The following is a 22,725-nucleotide window of genomic DNA, read 5'->3' as shown; positions in this document are numbered from 1 at the left end:
AATACAGCACAAAAATACAAAGTCGGTATGTTTAATTCTTTATCCAAAGTGAATATTTGTAGAGGTTCTGGGTTTCTCATGGGTTTGTCCGTGATGCTGCCTGCTGTCAGTAATGGTCAGACCATATGTGGAGAACGTTCTGACTGAGAATGGAGCACAAACAAAGCTTATGCTTATAATAGACAATGCAGATGACTGCTGCCAGAAATGTATGGATGGAAAACCATTGTTAACACATTTATAGACCCCGTTCAGCAAAAGTCATACTGCTAATTCATCAGCTTTGCACATTTGAATAACAACACATCATGGCCCCTGAGCTTTTGTATAAAAGGGCTCAGGAGTCAATGAGTTGGCAGAGCAACTTGAACCATCCACTGGTAACCACCTAAACCACCATCATGGGCAAGGTAATGGGATGTTTACTTATGTTTTAACATATTTAAAAAAGTTTTTAAAAAAGAAAAAACATCTAAGTTTGAAGTTAACACTGATATGTTTGATTCTTAAACCCGTGTGTCTGTTTCAGATCGTCTTCTACGAGGAGAGGAACTTCCAGGGTCGCTCCTATGAGTGCATGAGCGACTGCTCTGACATGTCCTCCTACCTGAGCAGGTGCCAGTCCTGCAGGGTGGAGAGCGGCTGCTTCATGGTCTACGAGCGTCCCAACTTCATGGGCATGCAGTTCTTCATGAGGAGGGGCGAGTACCACGACATGCAGCGTATGATGAGCATGGGAATGATGTTCGACAACATCAGATCCTGCAGAATGATCCCCTTCGTAAGAGATCTCAGCTTTACATCCTTTTAATTTCTAAACATTTAACTTTAAAATGTGCAGTCGTACTTACGTGTTTCCTGTATCGCATTACAGCACAGAGGTCCATTCAGGATGAGGATCTACGAGAGGGAGAACTTCGGTGGTCAGATGAGCGAGCTGATGGACGACTGTGACAACATCCAGGACCGTTACCGTATGAACGACTGCATGTCCAGCCACGTGATGGACGGCCACTGGCTGATGTACGAGCAGCCCCACTACAGAGGCAGGATGCTGTACCTGAGGCCCGGCGAGTACAGGAGCTTCAGGGAGATGGGCATGAGCGGCACCAGGTTCATGAGCATGAGGCGTATCACCGACATGTGCTAGACTTCTGTATTTGACTCAAGTAAATAAAAACGATATGTAATTCATAATCATGTTCGTCAATGGCTTTCTTACTTTGTTTGGTTTGTCCTTCACTGTTAACATAACTTAATCCAGTCACCAAAGGTGATGCTCATACAGCATTGATAGTTGCTTTCACCCGCAAACTCAAAACCCGTCACTTGAAAATTTGTGAAGTTAATAGGCTTTTATCTTCTAATACTGTTGAATGCCTGTTTATATCAAAATATGTTTTGAATTTAATTTTATTTAGCCACTTTTCTAATACTAAGATTGTATTCACCAATCACTGCAACGTTGCTACAAGGAAGTTAGACAGGCAAAAAATGTTCATGGATCTGACAGGTCGTAAACAACAGTTTATTCATATCATGCAGTTTATTTGGAGGTAGAACCAAAAGCTAGCACACTTTCAACAGAAAAATATAACCATGTAACAGGTAAAACATATGTTGCAAATCATAAAAAAGACGAGAAATCAGTAGTATGAGACCATATGAAGCAGCACAGATAAGAAAGAACATACCTTGTAAAGCATGAAAAACATTTAAAAGAATTTTGACCCCAAAATAATTCCAAACTAACTTGATCAAAAGGACAAACAACAAGCCTAAAACAATGTGTGATCATGAAAAATAACAATAGAAATTCACTTTCTAATTGAACTAGGGATGGAGCAATATTGACACTCAGTGCTGATACTGATACTGTTTAAAATAGCCGAAACTGATGTTTTGATATTGTTGTTTATGTTTATTTATTCATTTATTCCTCTTTTGCTCAAGACAAAGACATCTAAACTAGTAATTAAACATAGCAAAAGTATTTTGACTCTAAATAATATATGACAAATCCCTCTTTAATAGTTTTGTATTGCTGTGAGAACATCAACAAATTTCTCCATTAATCACTCGCCAATAAGTACATTTTACAAGATTACATTGAACACATCATGAGAACGTTTTTCGCCTAATGCTCATTTTTACTGAATAGAACCTGAATGCATCACTATGTAACTCAATGAAACCTCCGCGAGCTAACGTCAACGAGCTCTCTCCTGGAAAGTAGGCTTTTGGTTGATAGATGGTCACTGTAAACGGCCAGAAAAGGTCCTCTGGCGTCCACCTGACTCGCGCATTACGCAACTTTTTTTCTGGGCGCAGTTTTGACCAGAACTCAAAGGAATAGAACGTTCTGCGGCCGTTGCCTAGCAGCGCCGGCGTTTGCTAGGATACACGAACATTCTCCCGCCGTCTCGCCAATTTTTAGCTAATCGGTTTTGATTTGCGGCATTGTTGTTTCGGAGAAACAGAGAAAAAGAAGAGGAAATTTCAGCAGCATGGAGATTTGAAGACTGATACAGCTGAAAGTACAGAAAAAGTAAAGTTCGCTAAAAAAAAAAACCTCATGGATGGACGATGTTGTTAATAGTAGTATAAAATAAGGACCACACCAGCACCTGAACGGACCGAAGTGACATTTGCTGGTAAGTCATATTGCTGCTTGAGGTGCTGCCCGCTACCTTTTTAGCTTGATAGTTAACTACCTTGCTATCGTGCTAATTAGCTTGCTAGCTAGTTAGCTTGCTAGCTATCATAAGTAAACTTGCTAGCCTGCTTGTGAACGACGGTCTTTTCTGCTTTTTTCACATGTAAACGTTTGTTTCGTCACTGGTTCAACAAACTAAGGTGAAGGGCAATACATGTTTATGTGTGCATGTAAGCTAGATAAAAATGAGACTTTTATGAGACTTTTATGAGACGTTTATGTTAGGGCTGGGCGATAAATCGATAACGCTGTCGAAATCGATATTTCTCCGCCAGTGTCTGATGATGAATTTGATTTTGATCTTGAAAATGACTTTCTTCAAAAAAAAAATGCAATTTTCCAGCTTTTTGTCTGAAATGTTTTTTAATGAAAATGCACAAATTAAATTCATCTGTACTCACCACATCTCAGCCTTTCATACCCTCGGGTAATCAAAAACAAACACAAAGAAGTTATCGGTTATCTGCATCTTATCGGCCACGAGAGGCAGGAAATGTTCGTTTTTTCGGTATCAATTGAAATAATAATCGTGCATCACCGGTTATGATATCTTCATATCTCATTTAGGAGTCAAAGGGAACCTTTAAGCTTGTCAGAAATAGTGATTTTATGTATATTGTGATTTATATTGATATCAACTGATATGAAAAACATTATTGTGATAAGACTTTTTTCCATATCGCCCAGCCCTAGTTTATGTTCAACTTTGGTGGCTCTTGTGCTGTGTATCACACTGCTGCCTACAAAAAGTTGACAGGGTTAGTACCAGGTGCTTGAGGTGCTTGAACTACTTGAATTTGACTCTCAGAAATGTAAGTGTGTTATCAACATGTTAGATTTTTAACTAGTGAGAAAAAGGCTTATGGTGCAACTGATGCAACTATGAGGTTGGATTTAAAATGTCAAATTACGACAGATTTAGTTTAAGAGCAGATTGCTGAAATGCATTACAATTTATTTTATATACTAGTCTTCCCCACAAGATTTTTTTTTTAGTACTGGGGGCTCTGAATTTGATAAAATTTACTGTAATCAGACCACAAAGGAGAAAAGAACTGTATAGTAAGTGAAACCCTCAGCTCTTATGTTTGACTACTACTGTTAGGACACTACTGCACCAAAAGGAGAATGGACGGTTGCTGCGGAGACAGATCAGAAACACAGTTTTGGGTCTTAAATGAGCTAAATTCAAGTTGCCACAGCCCTAACTGATGGTCCGTCTCCGTTTTCAGTACATTCTGATACTCTACACTAAAATCAGTGTTCCCATCATCACGGGAAACCTGGATAGTTGTAGAATATCACAGTCGCAGGATTGGATTGAGGATTGTGTATAGTACCTATTTGGTACTATGGGGCATGTTGACCACTCAAGGTGCCTATCAATCCAATGTAATTTTTTCCATGTATCAAGATCCCTAATGTAATGCAACCAATTGTTTTCCGTATTATTTATTGTATGATAACCTTTGCAGAGGAGTGGCTTAATCATGTTTACAATGCATTCACTATTTTGACCATAAAAATGCCTTACGCGGACAATGGGCATTCTCAGATGTTGCAGTTTTTTATAATATTTATGCCAGTACTAAAGATTTAGATAACCTTTGCAGCTGCAGAAAGGCCCTGCAGATAATATTTGTTAGTGCTGCTAGATGGAGCCAATCCCTCTGAGTTACGCACACGGAGGAGCGAGGGGGAAAATCTGCTTTGATACTGTTGTTAGCACGAAATTGTGAAGGACTATTGACTATTTTAAGAGGTGGCGGCCTAATATGCATGAAAAACCCTGCATTTCTGGAAACTGACTCTTTGAATTCCCTGATCTTGACATAGAGAAAATAAGTTTTGTTTCTTCTGCATTTAGGACGAGTTTCATCGGACAAAGAGGAAAAAAACACCTGTTTTATGGTAGGACATTTTACACTACTAATGTGTGTGTGTGCAGGGGTCTCTTTAAATGATCCTGCGTGGCTGATGAAGACCTGTTATATTCTGTCTCGAAAGTTTTCCCTACATTCACTGCGGTCATCCAACATAACCAACATAACTGTTTCATGCATGCTAACGAGGGCCCGACCGATTAATCAACCAGCAGATTAAATCAGTCAATTTTAGCCTTGTCACAATAATTATTGGCAAAGATCTGGCTGATAGACGGCGATATTAACATTTTCCCTAATGAAGTGCCGCGAACATGTCTTGGTTTTACAAAAAAAAAGAAAAGAAATGATGTCCTTGCGCTGTTTATCCAGTAGAGGGCGTTCCAACTTCATTTTTACTCAGTCAGGCGAGCCTCACGCTCCCACCGGTGCGGCTGCGGTGGAGACCTGAGCAGAGTTTGCCTTCATGGTAAGTTTTTAACTAGTTTGTGAAATAAACAATGACTCCATAATTGTCCCGTTTCAATTCAAACCCACTCGTCCATGAGTCATGGCGTGATTTGTTGTGTCGGTCATCTGTTTGGTTTATCTGTTTGCTATGTTAGCAAAGTAAAGTTAGGCTGACCTAACTTAATGTTAGCTAGCCGATAACCGTAGCCACAGTCATCTATGTTAGAACTGACGGTACAATATTTGAACATCGCACATTGTTGATCAGGCAGCCGAAGTGTGCTCAGGTTAGACCGCAGCAATGTGACGCAGGCCACAATCCTTCTTAGTGAAATGCAGTTGTAAGTAAATGAATAATCCATCCTGCAACAACCGTCATGCAACTTTTATTGATCATAATTTCACTTTTCCAAAACCGTGTAACATGACGGAGCACATTGAGGCTATAATCAGAGCAGCACACCGGTGTTTTTTATATTGGATTACGTTTTTCTCTGCACTCAACAGCAGATGTATTGGTCATCTCTTGACTGTTTGTAACCATTATACGCAAAAAAACCGAAATATTGCAAAAGATGACATGTTTAGATGAGTAAGAAAAGGCTTTTCTGGTTGGAGTTTGCTTAATAATGGCACTATGGTTAAGGATGATAGAGTAGCGAAAATGTGATTTTAGATTTAGAGGGCATTGTTACAAATAATGTTTTGCAGGTGACTTCACATATTATGTTGCCTATACACCTACTTATTACTGTAATATAAAGATAATAGATTAATCATTAGTGTGGATATTAGCTATGTTCATGAAGGCACGCCTTGCAGTAAGAAAAATGCTCAATGTCTGAGTTTTAAAATGCCCCGTAACAGACATACAGTATTTGTAACACTATTTTTTAGCACAATGCATATTTTTGTCTCAGTTTTTTAAAATTCATACTTCTTTTTACAGATTGCAGAAAGTGGACATAGTAAGGTGTGAAGTTTGCTTTAGTATTTGTGCAGCTTCTGTGAGCCATGAAACGAAGGACTGTAGGACTGAAGGGAAGGCATGGGAAAAGATTTATGTCATAATAATTCAATTTTAGACTTTCCCCTTTTTATATGGTCATTTTGTTTTGCACTCGTCATTTTGTACATCAGAGTTTTTTATTGTTTAAAAGTAAAAACACTGCAGAGGGCTTGTGAAAAGGCTGTTATGTTAGAATTGTTCGTATGCTGCTTTGATGTTGACAATAAGAGTTTCTGCACTCATTTTTGACAATAAAAATTTTGTAAAACAGTGAAATGTTCTGCCTTTAATTCATATCTTTGACACAATTGTTTGAATCATATTTAAGGGATTAAAAAAAAGTTTGGGGTTGTTTAATAGTTTTTTTAATTTAAAAACTTAATTGGCTGATATATATCAGTTAACAGAATGTTTTACTCCCTAATAGCTGTGTCCGTATCGACCGCAAAAAATCCATATTGGTCGGGCCCTCATTTCATGCATGCTAATGTGTGATTTTAATTCATGCTGCGCATTGAAAGTTTACAATTCACACATTTCAAACTACCTGTAGGGGTAACGTGGTGTGAGTGTTACACATACTGGAGCTGTTTCTCACTGGACTCCCAGTCATGTTTGCTAACCAGAGCCAGCAGGTGTCAGTCAAGTTACAGCATGAGTGCCATACATGCCGACGAATCTACCGCGTGAGTTTTATTGGTTTGTTGCTTTGTTTTCTCAGAGGTTGAAACAAATCATACTTAAATTCTGTTTACTTTAGAAAAACAGGAATAGCTCTGAAATTACAAAAAAACCCAACATGTATTCATGACGAATTAATTAGTTGTAAACAAAACAAAATAACAAAGAAAAGGATAGTTTTCTCTATATATACATACGTAAACAAATAAATCAAAAAATGAACCAAAAAAAAAACAAAGAAAAAGAAAACCTTTACAGTGCATACATTAGATAAATAAGGAAATATAATGTACCTAAGTTTAACTCAGACATGTATTCGTTATGTTGCTTTAGATTTATTCAAATGATATGGTGTGTTATTAAATATATGGAAGAGGTTAATTCAGCAAACGTATTAAAAAATGTGGTGTGCTTATTTCTCTAATTAATGTGCAAAAAATGTTTATTACATTACTGACTGGATTTAGTACAAAGAGAGGCTGCAATTTGCCACTGAGGGTGCACTTAAAAATCAGATATTAACATATAAGTCTGCGTCATGACAGAGCAAACCCCAAACAGCACCATGAGTATTTAAGTTGTCTGAAGAAATAACCTTAAAAGCATTCTTTTGTTATCTGTGATGAGAAATGTTGTATATGTACTACATAAAATGCATACTAGTTATTAAAAAAATACTTTACTGAACCTAACATGGCACTGGAAATATTGTTTAAAAGTGGAGAAGTGCTGCCATCTGATGGTGTTCAATATAGTGACCACAAAACCTGATGTGCTTTACTGGATGTTTGAGTTCAAGTGTTAAGATTTTTAGGGTATAGATTTTGCATGTGTTGACCTCTTAAACATGCTTTTTACTTTTTAATAAGTTTCACATTGTTCAGTAATATGTAACACAGGAATTCAATTAAAAGAGAATCACTAGATTTTATTCAAAATCTTGCTTTTATACACTGGCGCTCTAATAACAGGAATCCATGATGCGCCTCATGCTCATGAACCTGGTGCCGCTCATGCCCATGTCCCTGAAGCTCCTGTACTCGCCGGGCCTCAGGTAGATCATCCTGCCTCTGTACTGGGGCTGCTCGTACATCAGCCAGTGGCCGTCCATCACGTTGCAGGACTGGCACTCATTCATACGGTAACGATCCATCATGTTGTCGCAGTCGTCCATCAGCTCATGCATCTGACCACCGAAGTTCTCCCTCTCGTAGATCCTCATCCTGAACTGGCCTCTGTGCTGTAAATCGAAACGAGTGTAAATGAGTCACTGAAATTTTTATTCACATACCGGAATATTTTAAAAATATTTTGAATGAACAGGAAATAATGAGTTACCGTACCATGGGGATCATGCGGCAAGACCTGATGCAATCACTCATGCCCATACGCTGGTAGTCGGAGTACTCTCCCCTCCTGACAAAGTACTGGTTTCCCATGTAGTTAGTGCGGTCGTAGACCATGAAGCAGCCGCTCTCCACCCTGCAGGAGTGGCACCTGCTCAGGTAGGTGGACATGTCAGCGCAATCGCTGCTGGTCTCATAGGAACGACCTTGGAAGTTCCTGTCCTCATAGAAGATGATCTGAAAAAGAAATAATGGCAGTGTGTTACAGATTGTATAAAGTACCTTTTTTAATACATCATCAAAATGAAATTGAAAATATTTTGTAAATCCAAAGCTAAAGCTGTACACACCTTGCCCATGGTCATGGTTACAGTTATTACTGTTTTGGCTCAAGGGGACTGCACACTTTTCTCGATGTCCCCCTGATGCTTTTATACCTGACCTCCCGCGCAAAGGATACATGAACCCATTGTTCAAAATCCTGACAGAGCAACATGGAGCAGAGGCCCCCGTGTTCAGTTCAATTGTAAGTGACCTTCAACAGATCGTGAATTGCGGTGGTTGCATTTGTGACAAGAGGCCCCACTTTGTATTGTCTGTGCTGCTGAACCTGTTTACCACAAACATAACCTGCTTTGAAGGCCTCATTAAATATGTTACCTCCAATCTGATGTTGTTAATGGATGAAACAACACAACAGAAGATTTTAGCCCCCTCCCACCCCCAAATGCAGGATTCATAACAGTGAACAAATACACGACTTGCTAAAGTAGAATAAAACTATGAAAACTAGGCTGTATCATGCAATTTTTATGGTATAAAATTTAATCTATGAACATTAGTATACGTTTTTAAAAATATTTGGGTCACAAAACCATGTACAGTCGCAATCATACAAAAGAAAAGGTGTTGCTGATTTTCAATATTTGTAATTATTTATTTTATTAATTTAATTATAATGTATACATAATTGTACAAATATGATATAAGTTGTTTTTTTTATTAATCTGATTAGTGAAAGTAAATGACAGTAAATTTCTTTGTTTTGAATATAAAGCAGCTTACAAATCCAGGGTCTTCTCTTTGCCTTTAAAAGTTGTATTTATTCTTAAACATAATCTTTAAATAATGTTTAAATAACACTAATGCTGCGTTCACATGAAATCAGGCACAGCACAGCTCAATGGAATGACAGGAAGATAAAATGAAACATGCATGAAAACATGTTGCAGTCATTCCTGTTAACAAAGAATAGAATAAAATATATAAAATGTATGTAATGTTTATTATTTTATGATGTTATTCTAGTGTCGAGTAGGAAGGAACAGAGGAAGGCAAAAAGATAAAATAAGTTAAGTTTGAGCAACACTGCTGTCTACCATTACTGTTACCATTATTCTCGGCGTCACCTAATTTTACCGTCAGGCTCTGGTCCATTAAAATATCCGGCTCGTCATCAACCGTCTGCTTGATTCGATGTGAACGCCGTATTATTCTTTGTGAAGCATCTTTCAGATCAGATATCCTTAGTCTGTGTATGGAGAGTGTTGCACAGGTGTGATAATACAGCTGACCCACCCCCAAACAAGATCTTTTAAAGGATTGTAAGAACAAATGTTAGTTGTTTTTTTTTTCATGCCTTCAATAGTCCGTTTGTTTCCTCCTCCCTTCCTTCCCAACTTTGAAGTAAGTAACTAAAAGCTTGGGGGAAATGCAGTAGCGTAAAAGTGACAGAAAAAATTGATAGAAACTTAAAAACTAGTAAAGTACAGGTAAAAGAACAGGTAAAGTACAAGTACAAAAATCACTTAAATACTCTCGCAAAATATTATTTCTTTATTACATTACACCACAGATACCAGTGAAGAAAGAAGGCTATTTATACCAATGAATTTGTGAGTTGTGAGTTTTTGATTCTACTTTTGGTGGAATAGATTTTGATTGTTAAACAAGTTAATAATTGAGACCGCATTGACTTGCCATTAACACATCAGAAAATGTTATTGATACTCTTGAGGTTGGTTTCCTGCTTTGTTATGATGGCTTGCATAAAGCAAACTGACTTCAACTCTGGAGATTTGTTACTTGTAAAATGGTATGTGGATGGAGAGGTAGTTGCACAAATTTATACACGGGCAGAACTCTGATAATAAATCTCATCACTGTGACAAGGGAGTAATCTCTCCGTGAGAGCGCGCTGGTTGCAGGTGCAACCTTCATAGACAGATTTCCCTTACATATGCAACAATAAGCAATTACCAGACATTCGTATCGACAAAGAACCACGCTAAGGCTTGTGATTTTTCTTTTTTATGATACTTAAAAACTAGAGAGGGTGAGGCGAGGCCTTGAGGGAACAGAGCGGTTAGTTTAAAGGGCTGAGGGAGCTGCAGAGGGAGAGCAGGGAGGCAGATAAGCAGGCTGGCCGGTTAAGATGATTCTGGAGAAAAAACACTTGAGGAGAATATGCACCAAAACTAAAATACAAGGAGTGACCCTAAATGACTTATTGCCTTTGTGGCCTGAAGAACTAAATGAGAGGCACGTTTTCAGTTTGTGCATAAACACAATTGAGTGGGAACACCAAAAATTAAAAAAAATGTCTATTGAAAAAAAAGCTTTTAAGCTTGGAGGAAATGGAAAAATTCGTATGTTGATAAAAGGTAAATGCATCTAAGTACAACTGAAATAGATTCAGCAAATAAATTATGACATCATGACGTATCGTCACTGCATAGGCCACTGTAAGCTCTCTAGATGACTTTCAACGTGCATATGTCTGCACACAGGGCTAATACCAGCACTCTTTAAAGAGCACAAAGCTGAAATACTAGTTGTGCAAGACATTCTGTTTGTATTGTCCAGTGTGCTCTCAGTTATTATGCATGTATTGTTTTCCCTTTTTTTTGAGGTTTGACTGGCACTCTATTAATTACGTCATCTCTTTGCCCTGTCTTCTGACTGGAAAGTTACACCCGGGCCAAAATGCATGTGTGAGCAGCAAGAGATGGCAACCTCGCCAAACTTCTGTGGCTTGCATGCTTGTGGTGGTCTAACTGGCAGCGTTGTTGCTGTGACGCTACAGCAGAGCTGCCTGCTGTTATAACTACTGTGTTTCTGCAAATGTTTCACAGTAAAATGCCTTTTGTCAACAATTGAAAGGATTCTGTCAACAAAAATGTTGTCAGAGGAGTTTTATTTCAAAACAGAAATAGGAAAGATTTCTTAATGTCTGTGATGGATAAAGACATTGAAACAGTAGCAAAAGGTTGCATTCACTCAATATATTTATCAAATGACCATTTTCGAGGCCCATTTTTGCTGGAAAAAATCTGCAAGACTACTTTTCTCTAGATGTGCTGCAGCTGTGCCGCACTGCCAGTGTGGCTGCTCTAACCTGTTAAGACGGGTGCTGAAATAAAAAACAACGGGTTCCACAATGCACACACAAACAGTGTGGCCCGGATGTAAGTGCTACCTACTATTTATTTTATTTTACCACCTCCCAATATTCGCATGACAGTAGCGGATAGAAAAGTACATAAATTCATATTGTCTTTTGCAGATTTTCTAAAAAATTTGGTTGCAAATGTATCAAAATCTGTGTTGGTGAGCCCTTCTCTTTCCCCAAGATACTCCATTCACCTGACAGTTGTAGCATATTAAGAGAATGATTAAGCAGCCACACAGGTGTGCATGGTTACAATAAAAGGTCACTTTAAAATGTGCAGTTAGATATTGGAAAAAAAAGACTTTCATAATGATTTCACATGACTCGCTCTACAGAAATGTATTTTTCAGGCCAGATACCCCAAAGAATCAGTCAGTATCTGGTGTAACCACCATTTGCAACTTAAAGTTGTCGATTGTGGCCAGTGGAAAGTTGACCAACTACTCTGCATTGACAGCATGAAGTTTCTGAATATTGGCAGGAATTGGAAAAAAAAAGTTGTAGAGCTTTAAAAATGGAAGCAAAAACAAAAGTATATGATTTTTTTGTTCAGCGTATGAAGCCAAAACAAATCTGTTTTTTTTTTACTGCAATTTGTGACACAGCCTCTTGTTTGTTCACGGTCGTCTCTGCATTGCCACGGAGAGGTTGTACACAAATTAGCTCACCAACAGTTTGCAAGGTTACGAAGAGATGCATGCCAAAAAGTAAAGCTCACATTTCTGTTTGGAAGAAGAAACACACCTACTTTTTAACATTATGAAAGACTTGGACATCAACAGGTTTTTTGATATGCACAAATATCGCAACACCGACCTTTTTTTAAGAAGGTGGTACGAGGGTGTGTTCACGTGGTCCAAGAAGTTTGCCATCAGTAGAAAACTTTGATCAAATCCAATTGTGATGCAAAAAAGCAATATGACACATGGCTTGAGCGGTTCCACTTTTCGTTTTTTTGATGTGACAAATGTTAGGATGTATTTTAGTGATGTAAAACCCTTCAAAACTGACAGATATGATCAGATTTCTTATCTGGCTTAATGGGGCATAATAATAATGAGTGCTTAAGTCAAGCCTAGATTTTATCTGTATCTAAAATAACACCTTATGCTTTTTGATTTTTTAAGCCTCCAAGAGTTTTCAGTTTTAGTTCTGTTGACATTTCCCCCAAAACTACAATATTATTTGTGCCTGCCTCTCCAATAATGGCATTATGTTAAACCCCTAAGTTCATGTAAAGTGCACAACACTATCTCGATGGTGTCCACATGGTCTCCATTCAACCATTAATCCTTGTTTGAAACCAGAGGTCTGTGTACTGATGTTATGGTGGAATGTGTGCTGCACACCACTCGTGTATTGTGCCTCTAACAGCAGCATCAGCAAAATAGTAAAATGCTACATGAGTGATACAGACACATAATATGTGATATTTTAAGTAAAAAATAACCTCTAACCTTTTCAGCCCAATGTTATAATCCAAGCTACACTTCTGTATTTGCTTTTTAAAATTCAGTATCTGCAGTAACTTTCACTACTGAATTACATTTTTTTTTCTTTTTAAATCTACTTAAACTACTAGCTTAATTTAAAAATATTTTTAGAATGTAAATCTGGTAACCATACATGAACATTTTGTCTTCTGGTAACCATTGTATAAAACTTACAATATAAGGTTAATATATGGATATGTATAGGATAATAAAACCAATCAATGAGCAACAATAATTCCTTATAATGTAGCAATCCTTTTCTATTGCTTATTAAAATATTGCGATCAAATTCTACAATACAAAATTACATTGAAAAAATTGATTACCAACAATAAAAATTGTGTACGCCATTTTTAATATGGAATTTTTTTTATTTCTTAGTTTTGCTTTATAACCAATTCAGTACATTAAGGTTAACAGGAGTCGGTGATGCGCCTGATGGAGCTGAATCTCATTCCATCGTATCCCATGTCTCTGAAGCTCCTGTACTCTCCGGGCCTCAGGTACATCATCCTGCCTCTGTAGTGGGGCTGCTCGTACATCAGCCAGTGACCGTCCATCACGTTGCAGGACTGGCAGTCGGACATGTGGTAACGGTCCTGGATGTTGTCGCAGTCGTCCATCAGTTCGTACATCTGACCCCCGAAGTTCTCCATCTCATAGAGCCTAACTCTATAGGACCCCTTGTGCTGTTAAGAGAAATGTGAACATATATCAATTTGACATTTTTTAAGGAAGCTTGGCTTATGTTCTTATGAGAATCTCAATCTCATTGTCATGAAAGCCATACCATAGGGATCATACGACAGGACCTGATGCAGTCACCAAAACCCATCATACGCTGGTAGTCAGAGTAATCCCCTCTCCTCAGGAAGTACTGCTGACCCATGTAGTTGGGGCGGTCGTACACCATAAAGCAGCCGCTCTCCACCCTGCAGGAGTGGCACCTGCTCAGGTGGGAGGCCATGTCAGCGCAATCACTGCTGGTCTCATAGGAGCGACCCTGGAAGTTCTTGTCCTCGTAGAAGATTATCTAGCGTCCAACAGAGCAGCCAAAGTTTCAGTACTACACATGATCATGGTTATCATTATTGCATTTCTGTGTGGTAATGGTGCTAATAAGGGTGCATAGATGCAGCCATTCTTGGCACAGTACTATACAACATATAATTACTATAAAATAAAGACAAGACAAGTAAAATATCCATAATACACTCACCTTGCCGTGCATGGTGGCTGATAGATTGAGTGATGCTATAGCAATCCTATCCGGGATTTAAGCCTTTTTTATACCTAACGTGACATCCACACATTCGATGGCACCATTGTATGGAAGCCATGAGTCAGCAGCATGCAATGTTGGACCGGCTGTTTGTGAATGCTGATGGGAAAGGGTTATTATGCATCCTCTCTCAGGCTCTATCATTCTAGATCAAAAGGCTTCTGTATCTTTGTGATTACTTTGAATATTACAGGGATGATTCAACTCTTTCTGATGTAGACATACCATACTGAAAAAAGGATTTAAAAAGCATGTTTGATTCATCTTTATGGTCTAGTGTACATTTTATCATAAATGTTTATGCCAGACTGACTAAAAAAAAAAAAAACAGTTTCAAACTGAGACCATTTCATGTTGGAATCACACCAGAAGATACAGCGATCAGCAACTTAAAACAAATATGGGCCAGGGATGTAACATGGGGGTGCCATTGATGGCCCCCTCTGTACTTCCCTCTTCTTCCGACTTTGTTGCTCGGACCACACCCATCTTGAAGCTCAGCCTTTATTGCGATTAAAACTTCACTCCTGTTAAGTTTGGTGACAGCAAGTTGCACATGCATGACGCTATTGTGGTGGCAAAATCTGTTCAGACTGACAATAACCGCAGGTACTTGAAAATGCTTTTGTGGTGAAAAAGTTTGGCTGAGGATGCTACTTCACATGTGTAGGTTTAAAAAACAGGTGCTCTTTGAATTCAAGGACAAAAATGACCAAATAAGAGGGAGAGAGAGATTTCTTTTGTCAATAAGTGAAAGCCAAAAAAAAAGGCACGCTGTTTGGCAAAAGTTAAAAAGCCTTTAATAAACGGGCTCGACGCCCTACGCATTTGAACTTTAGTGTAAGTTGAAATGCGTAGGTGTCAAGCCCGTTTATAAAATGTTTTTTAACTTTTGCAAAACAGTGTGCCTTGGATTTTTTTGGTTTACACTTATTGCCAAAAGAAATAATAAGTCTAACCTCCTCCTTCTTTTTTTTAATGCTTCTTGTGGTAGCTTCTGCTAGAATAAGTGTCTCTAGGACCACATTTCGCCGCTATGACAAACATACACACAATGTCAAGGTAAAAACATTCCCATCCCCGCGCCTTGAAACAGTAACGTACCCTAAACGTAAATGATCTCAAGTGCTTATAAAGGTGCTGACACTGTTTCAGATTTGTGCATGAGTTCTGTGATGGTTGCAGCAAATACCTGTTTCACTTATGGCAACCTTCAATTTTTTCTTACAACATATTGTTCTATATTTGCTGTTTTTTTTTACATACAACATCTACATAATGTTATCACCTGTTTGCATAACTACAGTAGTTGACCTGACTTTGCATAATGCTTGCTTGAAGTTACAATTTGCATTGAAAATGAGTGTAGTATAAGGCATATTCTTTTAGTAAGATATTATCATATACAGTATATACATCACAACACGACTTTTTTTGAGTCCGTTTTGGGCACTTTCACGGGTCTGCAATGATGCTTGGTTGAAAGAAGCACTCCCAGGAAGAATTTTTTTGTGCAGTTTTTGCTGGGTCTGTCTTGAAAATACAGTTAAATAAATAAATAATTCTAAGTAATTGTCATAGTGAACATTGTATAGTATTAAACAGGTTAATACCATTAAAGTCAAAGCTGATTTGGAATGACATTTTTATTATTTAATTCTGATGACTTTTATGTACATTTTCTTTTCTGTTGTGAAATGTGCAAGTATGTATGCATGTGAGGTTTTTAAAAATTGGTAACTAATTGAATGGAAAATTGAAAAAGAATTCTTTACTCTTAGATGTTAATGGGAAAATGTATTTTTTTTCAGTGTGTTGTGTCTGTGATGTCGCTGTTTATTCTTTTCATGAACATTTTTTCAAGTGAGACTGACAAGAAAATGATTTTCTATAATGTGAACATTCTTAGTATGGGGACTTCTTTATATTTTGATCTGTAGTAATACTCATTGTTTATTCAGTGTTTTAGATAAAATCCACAATTTTTGTAAAAATGGAAGAATAGGAGGAGACAAAGTTTTTTTTTTTATCTTTCATTTTTTATTTCAAAATGAAAATGTCTAGCACATGTCGATGATACGCCTCATGCTCATGAACCTAGTGCCGCTCATGCCCATGTCCCTGAAGCTCCTGTACTCGCCGGGCCTCAGGTAGATCATCCTGCCTCTGTAGTGGGGCTGCTCGTACATCAGCCAGTGGCCGTCCATCACCTGGCAGGACAGGCAGTCGTTCATGCGGAAGCGGTCCTGGATGTTGTCGCAGTCGTCCATCAGCTCGTGCATCTGACCACCGAAGTTCTCCCTCTCATAGATCCTCATCCTGAACTGGCCTCTGTGCTGTTTTTTTGAGAAGAATAGGTTAATGTTTTTTTCCTGTAGTTTAAAAGGCATTACCTCACAGATCACCTTTTTAGATGTGTTTTATACGTACCATGGGGATCATACGGCAAGACCTGATACCACCGCTCATTCCCATCATGCTCATGTAGTCAGCGTACTCGCCCCTCCTCATGAAGTACTGGTTTCCCATGAAGTTGGGGCGGTCGTAGACCATGAAGCAGCCGCTCTCCACCCTGCAGGACTGGCACCTGCTCAGGTAGGAGGACATGTCAGCGCAGTCGCTCATGCACTCATAGGAGCGACCCTGGAAGTTCCTGTCCTCGTAAAGGATGATCTAAAACCAAGGGATACATTAGGTTATACTTTTGGTATTGGTAATTTTGGTAATTTTATACTTTTTATATAATTTGATCTTCTATATATAAATTAAAACAAATGTAATGTTGATAATCTGAAATTAGCCCTGAGGCTTACCTTGCCCATGCTCATATCAGTGGTGGTCATACTTGTAGATGAGCTGCTGCTGTTGCTACTGCTACCGCTGCACTGCTGTCCTGTTTGGTGTAATCCTTGCTTTTATACGTAACCAAACCCTACAGTCAGTGGGCCCCCATTGTTTAAAGTCCTGACCCAGCAACATGGTATAGAGCGCTGTACAGGCCAGTGAGGCATAGTCATATGACTGGGCCCTCGAAGACTTTAGAACTTTTACCCTTTTGACCAGGTAACACAAAGCCTTTGTTTCAGTTGTAAGGTTATGTCTGTTTCACATGTATGACCAATATCCCAGGTGCGGTTCACTTTAAGTTATGTCAACAGTTTGAATCAGTTATTACTTGTATTAGTACTAATAGATGCTTTACTTTATGATGCATGATAATTATCACCTGATGTTTAAAAAGTTTAGCGGTTCACTGTGACTCTTATGTGGATGTTCTCATGGAACTCAAACTTATGATTAAGACTACATGATATCGGCATGATAATATAGTCCGACTTGAAAAACGTAGGGTGTAAATTGGTGGCAGGCACAACAAATAATTGTTATATCTTGTGTAGTGTATCATAGTTAACAATGTTATATCTGGGATGCCTAACGACATCCTGAAAAAAATAAAAGCATCAGAAGTTTTTCCTTTTTCTTTACTTGCAAAGTTCAGCAAACCCTGCCAGAGGATCACGCTTCTGCACATAACTATAAACATCGCGAAACAAAAGAGGAATTATGATTGTGCTACAAGGTGTAACTCTGAAATAGGAAAGATCAAAAACTTTTTTCCTCTTCTTTTAGGCTGTTCTGATGCAAAAGTATTATGCATACCACTTCACACGCAATTGTTTGTTTGCATACTTGTTGACATTAGCTTTAGCCGACATTCAAGGAGCTAATCAGAAGCGTAAAGAGGTAACATTATAGCAAATTCACAATGCGTCATCATTGTAGAGCAAAACACTGAAATATAGTCGTTTATTCAGTCAATTTTCATCAAAACTAATGTGAAATGACTTAAGCTGCTACTGTTTTAGGTCAATGCAAAAACATCTTTGACTTACGCTCGCTATTAGAGATGCACAAAACTGTAGGTTACATTGTAACCATGGTTCTCTGACTAAAGAGAGTATCTCTTGTCTTAATTTTAGAGAACAGAATTTTTAGTTCAGGTATGTTTTTCGTCGGACTCACTGGATATTGACTGAGAGTATGCGTCTGCCATTGGCCAGCTACTTCAGCTGGCATTCTCCTCCCCTTTGACTATCTTCATGCTAACGTTTTGAGTTGCTGCATCACAGCCAAGGTGACTGTGAGTGGATCAGAGAAATTCAAACAACCCAGAGCATTTTTACCCCTAAACTGTAACAATGATGGATGCTTTTGGACCTTTCTATAGAGCTGACACGGGGCTGTGGAGATAGATCTGGCTACGCAAGGCTATAATATTTTTTACCAAAGTGGTCCTTGGAAGTCATCGCTGTAAACCAACACTGACTAGCAAGGCAAGACATAATTTGATAAATAATTAATGTCTAAAATTTTATTTGTGGCATAAACAATATTAGCCTACATTAGTTAGCTTATGTGGCTACCGTAAGCTACATCACGGGTTGACCCCAATTGCACCTCTGATCAGATCTGTATGAAGTCTGAAACACCTTTCTTGTTTGAAACGAAAGACCTTGTTTCAAGACCGAAGCACCTTCCTCGTTTCATAAACACCTTCTTTGTTTCAATCTTTTCTCATTTCCATAAACTTTCCCTGTTTGAAGACCAAAGAACCGTACTTGTTTCAGCCATTTCTCGTTTTCATACACCTTTCTTGTTAAAGGTCAAAAAGCACCTTCCTTGTTTGAATCTTTTTCGTTTTAGTACACCTACTTTGTTTGAACCTTTTCTTGTTTTCATGCACCTTCCTTGTTTCAAGTCCGAAGCACCTTCCTTGTTTGAACCTTTTCTCGTTTTCATACACCTTTCTTATTTTATACAGATGTCACTATGGGTTTAAAATCTTTGACTATTTTAACCACCACTTACAGTTATAGAGGAGTCACTGTCATGTATCAGAAAAACCTGTGAGCTGGTTACTTAGGTATTCAGTGTGTTGTTTCTTTAAGATTCTTCTTAAAATTACGCCAATTTTAAATGATCTTTCATAACCAAGTTATAAATGCCTGAAATGTGTGTAGATAGTGTAATATGTAAGCGTGTGGAATGCTAAAAACAATTTGTACTTTGCTTTGAAAATGTAATAGCCTAATTTGATGTCATTTTATGTATGAAAGGTGCTATACAAATAAAGGTTATTATTATTATATTTAAGGTAAAATTACTTGCCAGATTAAAAACATTTTAGGGTGAAACTATGCTTGCGAACAGCTGCTTGCTGTCCCAAAAATACTCAGATGTTTAATTTCATGACCCATTATATAATGGTATAATACAGCATAATATTTTCACAGTGGCAGTTGGGCAATAAGCTTGACAAAAGTTTCAGTACTGGCAAAATCATTTATTTAGTGGCATTTGATACATTCAGTGAACAATCAGTAGACATTTACATGCAGGAATCCATGATACGCCTCATGCTCATGAACCTGGTGCCGCTCATGCCCATCTCCCTGAAGCTCCTGTACTCGCCGGGCCTCAGGTAGATCATCTTTCCTCTGTACTGGGGCTGCTCGTACATCAGCCAGTGGCCGTCCATCACATTGCAGGACATGCAGTCGTTCATACGGAAACGGTCCTGGATGTTGTCGCAGTCGTCCATCAGCTCATGCATCTGACCACTGAAGTTCTCCCTCTCGTAGATCCTCATCCTGAACTGGCCTCTGTGCTGTATTTTTATTTTTTGTTAGTGAGTTAAGCAAAATAATATTTCAATCTAAAGTTTTGGGAGGTTATCACCTGCAACAAAAACTTAAAATGACAGATGCTGTTTTATACGTACCATGGGGATCATACGGCAAGACCTGATGCAGTCCCTCATTCCCATCATGCTCATGTAGTCAGCGTACTCGCCCCTCCTCATGAGGTACTGGTTTCCCATGAAGTTGGGACGGTCGTAGACCATGAAGCAGCCGCTATCCACCCTGCAGGACTGGCACCTGCTCAGGAAGGAGGTCATATCAGAGCAGTCGCTCATGCACTCATAGGAACGACCCTGGAAGTTCCTCTCCTCGTAGAAGATGATCTGAAAAATTAATTGGTTAGAAAAAGAGCAGCAATGTGATAATGGTGAACTCATTTGTAAACAGTAATTTCTGTTTTTTTTTTTTTTTAACAAAAAGATTTTCAGAAGTACCTTGCCCCTCATGTTCATGCCGGTGTTGCTCATGGTGGCTGTAGATGTGCTGTGCTGCTCCTGAACTGCCTTCCTTCCTGGTTTAACCCTTTCCTTTTATACCTGACCACACGTAAAGAATCAGTGTCCCCTCCCCCTCAGAGGACCCCCTTACTCAGCAACTTACTATTGAAGCCAACAGAATACAGTGGTTATGTCCATTTTTCAGGGACTGGGTACCTCATAGTGGACAACAGCTGACGCAACTGTGACACCTCACGACATGCCGACAAAAAAACAGTGTTTCTTTTGTCTTCTCTAGCCGAGTATGACAAATTCCACGTGTTTCACGGCATTGACCAATAGGATCACACAAATATGTTGGTGTTGCTACTATGAACTGTGAAATGTGGGGAAGGTCAGTATTTTTTTCTTTTTTTTTCTTTTTAGGTTTTTCCAAACACAAGACAGCCACATACCTCGTTGGATGTCATTGTTTGTCACTGGAGGTTGGCCCCCAGCACCTCATTCCCAATGACATCATACAGGTGGTGAAAGCCAGCAAGCTCAATTGGGCGGGGAACAAGGTGTTGTCTGTCGTGTCTCCCAGCCATGTCACGGTAAGAATTTAGGACAACAGTGGAAACTGCTTATAGTGATCATAATTATAGTGATCAACTAGTCATATAAACTAAAAGGCGTAGGGCAAATTAATTCCTTTACAAATGCTGTTTAAATAATTTTCTTTTAGTAATCAAGTAGTCTACTTACAGTGTTCATTTTGAGTCTTTACACACACAACAACATGGGATATTGTTTTCAAACTACAGTAATTCTCTCCATATATTTCCATGCCTCCACACAGCGATAACTGAGGCCGGAGGCATTATGTTTTTGGGTTGTCCATCTGGCCGGCTGGCACATTCTTGTGAACGTGTTATCTCAAGAAAGCCTTGAGTGAATTTCTTCAAATCTGACACATTCACTTGGACTGAAAAAATTGAAATGATGAGCTAAATAGATTTTGGTGGTCATAGGTCAAAGGTTAAAGTCCCTGTGACACTACAGCGGTACTGCATTTTGAGGCAGTCAGTAAAGTAAGTAAATACCGTAGCTGTCCATTTCCTGATTTTATATTTATGTAATACCCCAGATAGCAAAGTGACATTGATTCAGTGTTTGAATTCCATCTTCATTTATGTTGAGTTTGAATTTCCAAGCTTAAATAATGATAATTCAACGTTGACGATTCTTATCATTTTTCAGTGTTGAAATGACGTACATAACATCACTTGAGTGACAGTTGTCAATTAGATGGTAATCCGATTAAGATAAGATAAGATCAAAGACTGACCTCAAATAATTTATTTTTGGTCATACACACTTGGAAATGTGGTTTGATCTTGAAATTTGGCTAAAAATGTTCAGTTTAGATTCTGATATTATTGTAGATTTCTTATTTTATTGATTATTGTTACTCACGACTGTATAGAGTTTTCTAGTTTAAGAGATGTGGTGGTTCTGGAAGGTTACTGTTATACCGAATGTTTCTTAGATATAGATATATAATTTATCAAAACTAAGTTTTTGGCATTTTAATTATTCCAAATGAGAAGCCTAGCTTTGTCTATCAGCTTATTTTGGCAAATTGGTCACTTTGATACCCACATGAGCCTTGGCAAACATTCACAAGGACAAGGAGCCACTCAGTGGAATCAGAGGAAATAAACATTGCTTCATTATTGTGGTCGAGTGAAAAACTGCCCCAGTAATTTCCATATTCATCTTACATTTAACCAGAACTTTGGTGACCTGATTTACTATCTTAGGTTACAACAGAGAAAGTAAACGCTAGCTTGTAGGTACATGAAAAATTATTTTATGCTCGTTCCCAAAATGGAAAAGTCTTAGCCATAAACATTCAAATGAATTAAATTCAGTTGACGTCAGATTTACTTATATAGCACCAAATCATATAAAAGCAGTACAGACTGCTTCACATAAAAGAAGAGCTGTGCAAATCAACCAAGACACACATGCACCAGTTTATACATATACAAACACACTTACACACACAACACACATGTAATGTACATGTGCATACATAAAGCCTTATTCATGTCATATCTTGACATGAATTGAGCTATTTTAACTACCAGATTCAGACTTGTAAATACTCAAGACAAATTACATAGTAAACATTGCATTTACATGCACAGGGGAGGTTTGGCTTGCATTACTCAGCAACAGTAGGCTATTTAGCTACTTTATTAATCTACCAAGTGCTTAAAACCAAAGA

At 38.3% G+C, this 22,725-nt stretch overlaps 5 protein-coding genes and 1 long non-coding RNA gene across 6 annotated transcripts; 2 read left to right on the top strand and 4 right to left on the bottom strand.

Moving 5' to 3' along the window:
* The first annotated feature begins 401 nt into the window (after window positions 1-401).
* On the top strand, window positions 402-1,150 carry LOC121948966 (gamma-crystallin M1-like). Its single transcript, XM_042494537.1, has 3 exons — window positions 402-410; window positions 530-781; window positions 875-1,150. The coding sequence occupies exons 1-3, from the start codon at window positions 402-404 to the stop codon at window positions 1,148-1,150; spliced, it is 537 nt and encodes a 178-aa protein (XP_042350471.1).
* Window positions 1,151-2,234: 1,084 nt separating this feature from the next.
* On the top strand, window positions 2,235-21,030 carry LOC121949211. Its single transcript, XR_006106218.1, has 3 exons — window positions 2,235-2,654; window positions 4,584-4,627; window positions 20,877-21,030. It is a non-coding gene; the product is annotated as an uncharacterized LOC121949211 (long non-coding RNA).
* Window positions 7,701-8,459, bottom strand: LOC121949208 (gamma-crystallin M3-like). The gene is made up of 3 exons (XM_042494832.1): window positions 8,436-8,459; window positions 8,083-8,322; window positions 7,701-7,979 (listed from the first exon to the last, which is right to left on the bottom strand). The coding sequence occupies exons 1-3, from the start codon at window positions 8,448-8,450 to the stop codon at window positions 7,701-7,703; spliced, it is 534 nt and encodes a 177-aa protein (XP_042350766.1). The 5' UTR covers window positions 8,451-8,459.
* On the bottom strand, window positions 13,443-14,260 carry LOC121949201 (gamma-crystallin M3-like). The gene is made up of 3 exons (XM_042494826.1): window positions 14,249-14,260; window positions 13,820-14,062; window positions 13,443-13,718 (listed from the first exon to the last, which is right to left on the bottom strand). The coding sequence occupies exons 1-3, from the start codon at window positions 14,258-14,260 to the stop codon at window positions 13,443-13,445; spliced, it is 531 nt and encodes a 176-aa protein (XP_042350760.1).
* Window positions 16,372-17,163, bottom strand: LOC121949207 (gamma-crystallin M3-like). The gene is made up of 3 exons (XM_042494831.1): window positions 17,125-17,163; window positions 16,742-16,984; window positions 16,372-16,647 (listed from the first exon to the last, which is right to left on the bottom strand). The coding sequence occupies exons 1-3, from the start codon at window positions 17,152-17,154 to the stop codon at window positions 16,372-16,374; spliced, it is 549 nt and encodes a 182-aa protein (XP_042350765.1). The 5' UTR covers window positions 17,155-17,163.
* On the bottom strand, window positions 19,701-20,489 carry LOC121949205 (gamma-crystallin M3-like). Its single transcript, XM_042494829.1, has 3 exons — window positions 20,448-20,489; window positions 20,094-20,336; window positions 19,701-19,979 (listed from the first exon to the last, which is right to left on the bottom strand). The coding sequence occupies exons 1-3, from the start codon at window positions 20,478-20,480 to the stop codon at window positions 19,701-19,703; spliced, it is 555 nt and encodes a 184-aa protein (XP_042350763.1). The 5' UTR covers window positions 20,481-20,489.
* Window positions 21,031-22,725: the final 1,695 nt, after the last annotated feature.

The sequence above is a fragment of the Plectropomus leopardus genome, chromosome 10 (genome assembly GCF_008729295.1).
Source record: "Plectropomus leopardus isolate mb chromosome 10, YSFRI_Pleo_2.0, whole genome shotgun sequence".
In the NCBI taxonomy this organism is placed as follows: domain Eukaryota; kingdom Metazoa; phylum Chordata; class Actinopteri; order Perciformes; family Serranidae; genus Plectropomus; species Plectropomus leopardus.
This window is presented reverse-complemented; position numbering and strand designations above follow the sequence as displayed.